This window comes from Mustelus asterias, chromosome 18 (assembly GCF_964213995.1).
Source record: "Mustelus asterias chromosome 18, sMusAst1.hap1.1, whole genome shotgun sequence".
Classification (NCBI taxonomy): Eukaryota; Metazoa; Chordata; class Chondrichthyes; order Carcharhiniformes; family Triakidae; genus Mustelus; species Mustelus asterias.
The window spans coordinates 57,417,280-57,429,315 of NC_135818.1; the positions used below are offsets into that span (position 1 = coordinate 57,417,280).

The 12,036-nt window shown below is 40.7% G+C and overlaps 1 protein-coding gene across 3 annotated transcripts; it reads right to left on the reverse strand.

Moving 5' to 3' along the window:
• Positions 1-2,698: 2,698 nt before the first annotated feature.
• Positions 2,699-11,999, reverse strand: LOC144507185 (small ribosomal subunit protein eS26). Of its 3 annotated transcripts, none has more exons than XM_078234066.1 (3): positions 11,893-11,999; positions 4,185-4,264; positions 2,699-3,129 (listed from the first exon to the last, which is right to left on the reverse strand). In XM_078234066.1, exon 3 carries the CDS (start codon positions 3,105-3,107, stop codon positions 2,757-2,759), a length of 351 nt encoding a protein of 116 aa, XP_078090192.1. In that variant the 5' UTR covers positions 3,108-3,129; positions 4,185-4,264; positions 11,893-11,999; the 3' UTR covers positions 2,699-2,756. The 3 variants fall into 3 exon arrangements, with proteins under 3 accessions (XP_078090192.1, XP_078090193.1, XP_078090194.1); XM_078234067.1 differs by having other exon boundaries at positions 11,785-11,925; XM_078234068.1 differs by lacking the exon at positions 4,185-4,264 and having other exon boundaries at positions 11,893-11,998.
• Positions 12,000-12,036: the final 37 nt, after the last annotated feature.

The following is a 12,036-nucleotide window of genomic DNA, read 5'->3' on the forward strand; positions in this document are numbered from 1 at the left end:
AAGTAATTGGTTCCAATGTGAACAATGACTTCTGACCATCAGCCTTGGCCTTTGAACAATGCCCTGCACCTGTTCAAGCACTGAAATCAGAATAAAACAAGCTAAAGCTGTATAATACTCATTTCCAATGCAACCACGCTCTGTTGTACTGTTGAGAAGAGCCACAAGGCTGATCCCAAATAACACAGAACTGAAGGAGAGCTGTGACACTTCAGACATAGAACAAGACAACAGAGCATCAATCTTATATTAGGCAGTAAATGAAATAAAATAATTAAAATAAACATTACTCAAGTTTGCCATGAAAATAAATGCAAGTGAGCAAACTGATTAAAAACAGACTTAGAGCAGGTCAGGAAATTCTATATGCAGAGAATGATTAATATTCAAATACATATCAGGGTAGGGCAAGGTGAGGAAGCAAAGCCTTTGAGGCAATTTAAGAGACAGTAGAGTCTGATAGTTGATTCATGTAAAAAAAAACAAGATCAATTAGCGCTCCTTATCCAGATTTACCTTATGATCTTGGAATGCAATTTGCAACAAATTTTCTACAAATGTGCCCCCATGATGTTATAAACAACATCAATAATGATGTGCAAATATATTTAATATTCTCATTAAAATGCAAAAAGTTATCTTTGAAAGTAATACCTTAGCATTGTTTTAGTTTCTAGTATGTGATAGAATGTCATTTATATCCATGTACACTAATTTTACAGAGATTTTAAAAACTTCACCAATTAAAGCGCTGACTTGTTTTGGAGGATGGTTCTATTGGCAGGACCTAGCCTCTGATACCTTCATTCTTGTGTCAGTCTTCACTCACTGGTAGCAGTCTCACCTGTGGCAGGTGGTAATTGATTCCAGTGTTACCAGAGACTTGAAGCACATAATTTAAGCCTGTACGTCTATTCAATACTGAGGGGTGCACTACTGGAGATTCTATATTTTAAACAGAGACTTCATCCGACTGTCAGATCATAAAATATTCCACTGTGCAATTCAGAGCATGGAAGCTATCCCAATGTCCTGGCTAACATTTATTCCTTAAATCAATATTAAAACAGATTTGTCATGGCTATTGTGGAAACTTGGGTGTGCAAATTAGATGCCATACTTAGCTACATTACAACATTTCATTGGCTATGAAGCTTTGTGACATCACATGGATGTGGTGGTGCTACATAAATGTAATGTTAGTTCACACAAGTAGAGGCAAGGTTTTCAACCAGGTTCAAGTTTAATTACTCATACTTTTCAGCCTCAGTTCAGATCGGTTAACAGCACGAGAGTTTCTTGTAATAGTTTTACTGCATTAGGCATAGTATTTACACTACAAAGCTGAAGCACAAAGTCACTATATGCAAGTAACTTTTGCACCACATAAGTGCCAGGCAATGATCATCTCCAACCAGAGAGAATCTAACCGTTTTCTCTTGATATTCAATGGCATTGCCATAATTGACTCACCTACCATCAAAATCCTGGGATTGTTATTGACCAGAAACTGAACTGGATCAGCCACTTAAATATTGTGATTACAAGAGCAGTCAGGAGCTGGGAATTCTGTGTTGAGTGACTCACCTACGCCCTCCAAAGCCATCAACCATCCACAAGGCACAAGAGTGCGATGGAAAATGCGCCACTTGCCAGGGTGAGTGCAGCTTGGAGCGCTACACCATGCAAAACAAAGCCACTGGCTTGATTGGCATCCCATCCATCACCTTAAAAGTTCACTCCCTCCGCCACTGACACACAGTGGCAGCAGTGTGCACATTTACATGATGCACTGATGCAACTTGCTAATGTTCCTTCAACAGCATCTTCCTAACCCATGATCTTTATCACTTAGTAGAACAAGGGCAGCAGATGAAGGGAACACCACTACCTGCAAGCTTTCCTCAGTCATACAACAACCTGACTTGGAAGCATATCATCATTCCATCACTGCCTTTGGGTCAAAATCCTGGAACTCCCTCCCTACTACATTACATGGACTGCAGAGGTTCAAGTAGACAGCTCACCATCACCGTCTCAAGGACAATTAAGGATGGGCAATAAATGCCGGCCTTGCTGCAGTACTCACATCCCATGAACAAATTTTAAAAAATAGACTCTCAGATCTGTGATGTCTGCTTAAGGGCAACTTTAAGCAAGCCCTTGTAAACATTTGTTGAGTGAAGATGCATTGATTTCTAAGAAAAGTTGATGTATCTTGTGCGTATGAATGTAGCAAGCATAGGAAATTCTATGTTGCTAGGCAATTTAGATCATAGCAGTTCCATTATTTCACTAATGATATCATAATGAAGCAAATGCAACTGTAAATGACAATGCTTAAGGAGCACCGCCATCTATTTGAAATGATAAGATTTTAAAAATTACTTCTCTCTTTTAAAAAAAAGGTTTTACATCATTATAGAGACAAGTACAAAAAACACTTCAATATCTCTGCCACTGCCACAATGTAAAGAACTGCAAAGGTATGCATGTGCGACCTGGTAAATTCAGTGTCTTTCCCCATACATCTCCCTCTGAATGGGGAAGGAATTAACCTCTATTTACATTTTCTATCATTCCAAATTCCAATCAGGAACAAATTTATCTGATGCTGAATTGCTGTAGTAATTAGTGATGAACTAATAGGAGTTTTAATTTTAAAAAAACTTAAGACTAAACTGAAAATGACGAGTCCTTTCTTAATGATCCAACAATTTTATTGTTTCAAATCAAATTATAGGATCCACTCATGTTTACATAGGCTTGGGAGGAGGTCCACGTGGTAAGTTGGCGCCTGGTCTGAAACGTGGAGGTGGTGTTCGGTCCTTCCTGGCCTCTCGTGAACGATTCCTTACCACTTTGCTGTGGATGGCACAGCTGACACAGTAATGCAATTTCACGTACAGCTTGGGCAGCACGTATGCATCAAAAACACTGGCCTCCGAAATATCTCGAACTGCAGCAGCCTCCACGATGTTGCGGATGACAAACTTCTTAATAGCTTTGTCTTTGGGGACGCAGCGGGCGCAGTTTGTGCATCTGATGGGCTGGACATGGCCACGGCCCTTCTTGGCACGTCCATTATTCCTTCGCTTCTTAGTCATCTTCCGCACGAGTCACCTTTTACTATTTTTGAAAGGAAAAAACGTTGTTTGATAAATTACTACTCATTGTGTTTTGTAGGTAGATTTCTTGTTCTTAGCCATCAAGCTTCTACCTAGAACTGGACAACAATGCATAGCTGTGAAATCTTTCCTCCTCACTGAGATACTTTGTCTTGAAGAACATCTATGAAGGTCACAAGTTGGCATTCAAAATTCCATGGGTTGGATAGTCTCCATTACACCCATTTTGAAGGACTGGACTACATTTGTACTGAACCACTGGCTGTAGCCAGAAATCAAGTGCCCTGGGCTACCATAGTATTAGCTGACTTGACTAGCCCTCAACCAAGGATTGTGGGTTCCTAAGGGACGTAAGGGGTTTGCAAAGTTGAACGCAGTAGCAGCAGCTGTCCATGCTAAACTTCTGGAGCCCAGAGGAAAGGTTTTCTGCTCACTATTTCAAAAAGTTGACAAAAAACTTTCCTTCAGGATCTTCTTCAGCCAAGCTGCCACTTGATGCTGGTCAGAAACAGCAATTGGGCTCTAATGTACATCACCGTCCCATTATTAACAATTTAAATAGGCCTACTGCCCAACTCAGGAATGGATAGCTGGGCAGCAAGACTGGGGAAATATTGCTGCAGCTATTTGAGTTTGCGCTCCCATTACCAGCAGGCTGGAGACCTAAAAATTCACCTTATATATTGGGCCTAAAACGCTAAGTTATTCAGTAACTTAGCACATTTGTACACCCATGATTTTTACTACCCAACTACATTATCCACTGCCCTATGCTAAAAATTGAAATTACACATGCAAAATTAGTGTTTCCCATCTGAAAACTAGATACGCTAGTTTGTTAGAACTCATGCATGATGCTAACTGTAGAACATATTGGTTTAATGCACTGCCACAAACCCTTGAGCTTCATTCCTTAAGAATCATTTCCACATCAGGACTAAATTACACAAACACTCAATGATTAACAATTAACAGTTGACCAGAATTACAAAGTTACAAACAAATTCAAATCATAAAATTCTATTTTACAATGTTCTGAAGCAAGGTGCAAAATACCTTCAAATGTGTTGAAGAAATTGATACCAGGAGTACAGCAGCACTGAAGCAATGGCTCTGGTCAGGCTACACCTCAAAGACTATAACAAAAGTAAAATATCGTGAATACGGGACATCTGAAAAAAAGAAAATGCTGGAAACAAACAGCAGTTCAGGTAGCACCAGTGGAGAAAGAAAGTTAACATTTCAAATCAATGACCTTTCCTTCCATGATAGTTGACAAGGCCCTTGACCATGTTAATTCCACTTCTTGCTCTTTAGCCTTCACCCCTTCCTCTCCCTCTCTAAATTATTAGTGCCTGTGCCCACCCCTGACCTCACCTTCCATTCAGGTATCACCCTCTTGCCACCTTCAGTGCAATGTCGCCACCACCAAAATACATCTAGTCCCACTCTTTCACCATTCCAAAGGCATTTCATGCTTGCTCCCTAGTACATTCTTCCATCTTTCCTATACCATTACATGCAAGTGCCGGAGGTGCGGCACTTTGCTAATCACCTCAATTTGGCCCTGAGCTTCTGGTCACTTTAACACTTCACTCCATTCTGACCTTTCTGTCCGTGGCTTCCCGCATGGTTTCCAATGAAGCTTAATAGAAGTTTGAGCAGCAGCTCATTTCTCTACTTGCTATTTCACAGCCTTAATATCAAGTTTAACAGCACTAGATCTCAGCCACTGCTCCCAGACAACATGCGTTGGATTCAGAGGATGCCTACACCAGAGAATGAGATATGAGTTAATGCTTGGATGCCAATCTCCTACATGACCAATGTAGTGGTCTGCAGCCCTGAGATTTTTCTGTCTTTCTGAGGACACCTCAAAGACTATAACAAAATTAACTCGTCTGCTTTGACACATTTTCCAGAGTCCCCCACTCCTCCCCCCACTGTTACTGTCCTGTTTACATCATCACTGAACCCATCCAATCTCTTTTCATGTCACCACTTGCATCCCATTATGCCTCACACCATAATCCAATTAGCTATTTAATCAGTCTTCCCCTCAACCCCAACAATGACCTTTTCTTTATTTCTACAATTGCTTAATAGTTCATCTCAACCTTTTCTCAATTCTGATGAAAGGGAATTGACATGAAAAATCGACGTGGTTTCTCTCCCCACAGGTGCCGTCTGACCTGCTATGCGTTTTCAACAGTTTTTGTTTTCTCAAATACTGCTTGGGTTTTGCTCACTAGGAGATAACAAACAACCAAGTTCTAGAAATAGTGTAGAGAGGAGTCATGACTGTTAGAAAACCTTGTACTCTTCAGTTCTGAAGGAGGCAAATAAGAGGAGACTCTATAAAAGGTATACATGATCTTCAGTGAAATACAAAAGGTAAACTCTGATAATTATTTCAAGTTACATGACTACAGGAAAAGCAAAATGCACATCAATATTGCATTTTTCACTCCCAGAGTATCTCAAAGTTCTTTACAGCCAATTAAGTACTTTTGAAGAGTAGTCATTGTTCTAATGTCAACAACATGGCAGCCAATTTGTGCATGGCATACTTCCACAAACAACAATGTTATACTGACAAGACAACCTTTGTGACATTGATGCAGGGAGAAACATTAGCTAGGATACCAGGAGTAACTTTCCTGCTTTTAGTTCCATGAGATCTTTATCTCTGAGCAAACAGTTGAGAACTCATTAAATATCTCATTTGAAAGACAGCACTTCCAGTAATGCAGCACTCCCTTGGTACAACAGTGGAGCCCAAACTTGATTTTTGTGTTCAAGTCCTGAAATGAAACTTGAAATTGAAACTTTCTAATTTGGAGGTAAGAGTGCTACCAACTGAGCTCTAGCCAACACTGACAAAACAGTAAAAGGAAAAATTTCAGACTGATTTTAGGATGTACATCTTCACAGTAAAAGCAATTATTGTTCCTCAAGCTAAGATGCCAGAGGCAGAAACTCAAGTCATTAAAGAGCAGTTAAATGGGTGGGGTGGGGTGGGGGAGAAACAGAAAGAGGAGTGAGGCATAGGTGAGTGCTAAGGTAAGGAGTACCATAGGTTTCTATGGCAGGAAGAGCCATGAAAAGAAAAAAAAGATGACTTGCATTAACTATAGTCCTTTCCACAACCACTGGACAACTCAAAACACTTTACAGCCAATTAATTATTTTTTGAAGTGTAGTCACTGCTGTAATGTAGGAAACGTGGAAGCCAATCAGTGCTCAGCAAACACCAACTCAAACAGCAATGTGATGATGACCAGGTAGTTAGTCTCTTGTGATATTGATTAAGGGACAAATATTGGTCACAACACAAAACCAATTCCCCTGATCTTTGACATAGTGCCATGGGATCTTTTACATCCAACCAAGCAGTTGGGTGAGGCATGGGTTTAATATCTCATCCAAAAAACATGCTGCAGAGATGCCGGCATTGAACTGGGGTGGGCATAGTAAGAAGTCTCAACACCAGGTTAAAGTGCAACAGATTTATTCGGAATCACGAGCTTTTGGAGTGCTGCTCCTTCATCAGGTGAGTGTCATCCAAAAGACAGCGGTGCTCCCTCTATCCTGCACTGGAGCACCGCCTTGATTTTTATGTTCAAGCCCTGGAGTGGGACCAGAATCCAGAACCTTGTGATTCAGAAGCAAATGTGCTATCAATAAGCCATGGCTGACACCATATAGCTGTCCTAATCTGTATTTCTCTTTGCAATTTTTGTGAAAATGCAGGCAGGCAGCATACATTTTATAAACATACAAGAGATCCAGTATGCTTTATTACAGGAGTTAGCCAACTGATCACAATGAATATCACCAAAATAATAGCAAATAGATTTGACATCAACAAAGATCTCCCTTGGCAGTCTGGGGTGTGGAATACAGGTACAATGTTCATTCAACAGATCCCTTTAAGATTATTGCTCAAGTACTGCTTGTGGGTTTCTTATAAATTGCTGATTTCAATTAGAGAGCAGTGATTGCAAAAATTTAAGCAGTTCAAAATTAATTTATAGATAAACCAAGACGAACAGGTGCATAACTATAATTTAAAAGGGATGTCTGTGTACACTTCTACCTACAATACCTTCCTTTTGTAAACTATTCCAATGTACATCAGTGTGTTCGCCTATAGCAACTGCCTATGTAAACTTGCCATGCTGAAGTTACATCCTCCCACCCTTGACAGTACCGCAGAGATTTAATTTTGCTCCGAGCTCCTTAGTTTATAGAACCATTTAGTCCATTGTGCCTGCCATCCGAAAGAGTTACCAATTATCTCACTCACTCCCCTTGCTCTTTCCTCAGAAACTTGCAGTCTTTTCCCTTTAAGTGGAAACCCAATTCCCTTTTGAAATCTGTTAAGAGTCTGCTTCCATTATCCTTTCAGGCATGCAGTCACGTCCTTTTTTTTAATATAAAGAAGTGCCTCTGTTCCAACCAACTCTATTTTGCTGCTTCCCAAATTACTGCAATTTTTGATATTATACAACTTATAGTTAATTACCAAAGTATTGTACAAAATAAGGATCAAATGCATGACTTCAAATGGGAATTAAATTACATCTGTGCACTTCATTTCAATTGTGTCCTTTCTCGAATCTTGCTCAACTCGGAGAAAGCACCTGATCTTTACACCCCATGTGCAATGTAATAGGAGGCGAGCATACAGTATACAGTCTGTGGCTGGGAGACTTAAGCAGAAGCCATTTAGCGAGCTTCCTGCTGGGCACCATGGCCTCCATGCGTCTTCGCCCTCCAGATTTCTGGCACAGTCAGCTCCAATCCAGAAATCGGCACAGAGCTGAATAAATTATTTAAATGGAGATTTGCATGTAATTAGCAAGCCCAGGATTGAAGTCTCTGGGCCCGCTAGCGTCTCTCCCTCCTGCCAGGAATGCTTCACTCCAGTGGGGTTTATGACAGCTCCCCTCTAGCGGGAAGCTGGCGGCCCAATCCTGCTGGTGTGAAGGGGGGCATTGCCAACTTGGCAATGCCAGCCTGGCTCTGGCACTGCCTAAGGGGCAAATTGGCAATGTTCAGGACTTCTTGGCACTGCCCACCAGGCATCTGGCATGCAGTTTTACTTGTAGGCTCAGAGGAGATGAAGTGCTGACAGGGTCAGACACTGTCCTGAGCAAAGGAAAAGACAAGTGGACAAGATTCATAAAATTCGCTAGATAAACATCCACCATGAAGGTTGGTGTAGAAATCCATTAATCTCAAATCTTATTTTTAGCCTTTTCTTTATCTCTGCATAAGGAAGAAAGTTACTACACCTAAAAGATAGGAATGAGATTTAAATTGTAGAGCTCACTATATAATTGTGTTATTTTATTGTTTTCTCAATATTTTTGCCCATAATATCTTTAGGGCTATAGCAACTTCTCTCCCATCATTTGTTGGCATCAACTTGAAATTATTGGCTACAGATTAAAATACAACACCTACAAGTCCCAACAATGTATCCACATAAAGTACAACTGCAAAATCTGCTGAGAATAGAAAGATATCGTTAAAGCTTATGACAGGCCATTTTCACTCTTTGTAACACTCTTGTATTCTAACAGTTTGACATCTGATTGGTGCATTGGTAAATAAGAATAGACATAAATTGATATTCCTGCTATATGAAGGACATAACGTACATATAGATTGTAAAGCTCAGCAGGTTATTCGGCCCATGAAGTCTTGCACACTTTTCAATCCAATGTTACAAATTAGAAGCAGGAGAAAGCCACTCGACCTGCTCTGCCATTCGATAAGGTCATAGCTGATCGAACTGAAACCTCAATTCTAGATTCTGTCTATCCCCAGTTCTGCCTTAAAAATATTCAAAGACTTTGCTTCTGCTGCCTTTTGAGGAGAAGAGTTCCAAAGACTCTCAACCCTCAAACATTTTTTCGTCATCTGTTTTAAATGGGTGACCCTTTAATTTTAAGCAGCAAGACCTCGTTCTAGATTATGGAAACATCCTTTCCATATCCACCCTGATAAGACCTCTCAGGATCTTCTGTTTGAATCAGGTTGTCTCTTAGTCTTCTAGACACCAGCAGATACAAGTCTAACCTCTCCAATCTTTCCTTATTAAGATAACCCACCCATTCAAGGTATTAGTTTAGTAGACCTTCTCTGAACTGCTTTCATCACATTTACATCCTTCCTTAAATGAGAACAATACTGTACACAGTATTTCAGATATAGTATCACCAATGTCCTGTACAACTGAAGCAAAACTCCCCCTTATTTTTGTATTCAATTCTCCTTACAATAAACGATCAATTACTTTTCCTAATTATTTGCTGTACCTGCACACGAATCTTGCAATTCATATACAACATCCAGATCCCTATCTCAAGAGCTCTGCAATCTCCCACCATTTAGATAATATGCTTCTTTTATGCTCTACCAAAATGGACAATTTCATGTTTTCCTACATTATACTCCATTCGTCAGATCTTTGCCCATTCACTTCACCTATCTATATATGTCCTTTGTAGCCTCCTTGTATCCATTTAACAACTTACTTTCCTAACTATCTTTGTGTCATCAGCAAATTTAGCAACCATACCTTCAGTTCCTTCATCCAAATTATTTATTTCAATTGTAAAAAGTTGAGGCCACACTACTGATCCCTGTGGCACACCACTCGTCACACCCTGCCAACCAGACAAAAACCCATTAATGCCAACTCTTTCCTATTAGCTAGTCAATCTGTTAGCCCCTACACTATGTGCTCTTATTTTCTGCAATAAATATCGATGTGGCACCTTGTCCACAGCACATTAATTTTTCAAATAACTCCAATAAGTTGGTAAACATGATTTCCCTATCACAAAGCCATATTGACACTGCCCAATTGCCTACCAAGGAGTGTCCTCACTCCAAATTAATCATATCCCCTTGCACAATTCCAGGCCTAATATAGCTGCTCTCATTACTTTCACCAATGTCTTATAATAAACCTTCGCTACTTTTATACAATATCACTTGCATTAAAGGCCAACATTCTATTTGCCTTAGAATATAGATACAGCATGTAATAAATTAATTTGTGATTCATGTACATGGGCACCCTTAAATAACATTCTGCTTTCCTATTCTTCCTGTCAAAGTGGACACATTCATACTCATTTTTCCATTATAAACTATCTACCAATGTTTTATCCACTTCCTCCACCTATCTGTACCCCTTTGACGACTCTTTGTACCCTTACACAACGTGCTTTCCTAGCTATCATTGTATCATTATAAATAACATTTAAAAATCAAGCAAAAACTTGCACTTCAGTCTACTACTAATCATTCCCACTTTTCCCCCACAATATCTCCCATTTTCTATGCCTTTTAGCTTTAACAAAGGGTCATCTGGACTCAAACTTCAGCTCTTTTCTCTCCTTACAGATGCTGTCTGTCCTGCTGAGATTTTCCAGCATTTTCTCTTTTGGTTTCAGATTCCAGCATCCACAGTAATTTACTTTTATCCAGGTTTTTACTACTAATCACTACCTCACTGCATTTGAGGGTCTATGTGCAAACTGACTGACACATTTTCCTTCACTACACAAGTCCAATCTTCATTGGCTGTGAAGAACATTGGCACACCGTAAGGTTGTGAAAAGCACTATTATCAATTAACATCAACACACATTATTTCTTTCCTTTTGAGGAATTCAGTTTTGTGGGAAATGGTCACATGACCAAACATTTCCAAGAGAATGCTGGCAAGCAACTAGAGAGGAGAGGGTTTAAGTAAGTAATCAAGCAGGGAAAGTCTTCAGTGCAGCGAGAAAGTATTTTGCTTTAGGAGCTATAACCAAGTGAGTTAGCGAAAAGCTGAGTCTATTTACTTCAGAAAAGCTCAAAAATCGGAAGGGGGGGATTTGCTTAAAATAATCAAGAAGCGAGTATGTAGATGATTTCAAGTTGATAAATTCAAAAGAATCAGTGATCAAGTATATACATTACAGAAGGGTAGAAGCAGATTAGATATGAAAAATATTCTTCCTAAGAGATTGTTCACCTATGGAATAAACTACAGACTCAGGCGAAGAGTGCAGATTTGCTGCATATCTTCAAAAGCGCTCCTCCACCTGGATGGGTGGAAATCATGGCAAAAAAGTAGGTGAGATAAGTGGATTAATGCTGGGTCAGAAATGAATTTCTCAGCATGTTAATGTCGCTAAATTCGCAAATAAAATTTGCCTGCGCGAGATTAATGGCTGATGGGAATTAGGACACGAAATACATTATTAATTGACAGTGGAACAGAGGGGATGGGGTCAGCTGTCTTCCAGGGGTTTTTTTTCCAGGTAATTTACGAGGTGTTGGGGCAGTAAAAAAAATATGCGGGCGAGGTGGATTGGCTGTGCTAAATTGTCCCTTTAGTGTCAGGGGATTAGCAGGGTAAATACGTGGGGTTACGGGGATAGGGCCTGGGTGGGATTGTAGTCGATCCTGGCTCGATTGGACCGAATGGTCTCCTTCTGCTCTGTAGGGATTCTATGAAAAGGCCTGGGATTTTCTAGGCGAGGCAGAAGCGCTTTTCCCTCGGGCGGGCAGCCCGCTTAGGCCCTGGGATCTCAGTTGAGCGTCAGCCTCGGGCCCACAGGCCAGGCCGGGCCGCACGGCTCACCTGACGGACCCGAGGCTCGCTCCCAATGCTGGGGGCGGTGGGCCAGGGGACACAAGTTCACTCCCTCGCCCGATCAAGACCACCGCAGACTCTGTTCTAGACTCTCACCGCCAAACGATCAGGCCGCAGGCTCGGGGTCCAGGCGCATGTGTTAACCTCACCGGAAGAAGGGTTTTTTTTTTACGACCTCGCGCATGTGCGTAGCCACTCCCGAGTGCCATCGGGCCGCTTTACGACAGGAAGTGATGTCGG

What these genes read in the sequence shown, in the direction of transcription:
- LOC144507185 (XM_078234066.1), bottom strand. Translation starts at nt 3,107, where the DNA reads ATGACTAAGAAGCGAAGGAATAATGGACGTGCCAAGAAGGGCCGTGGC.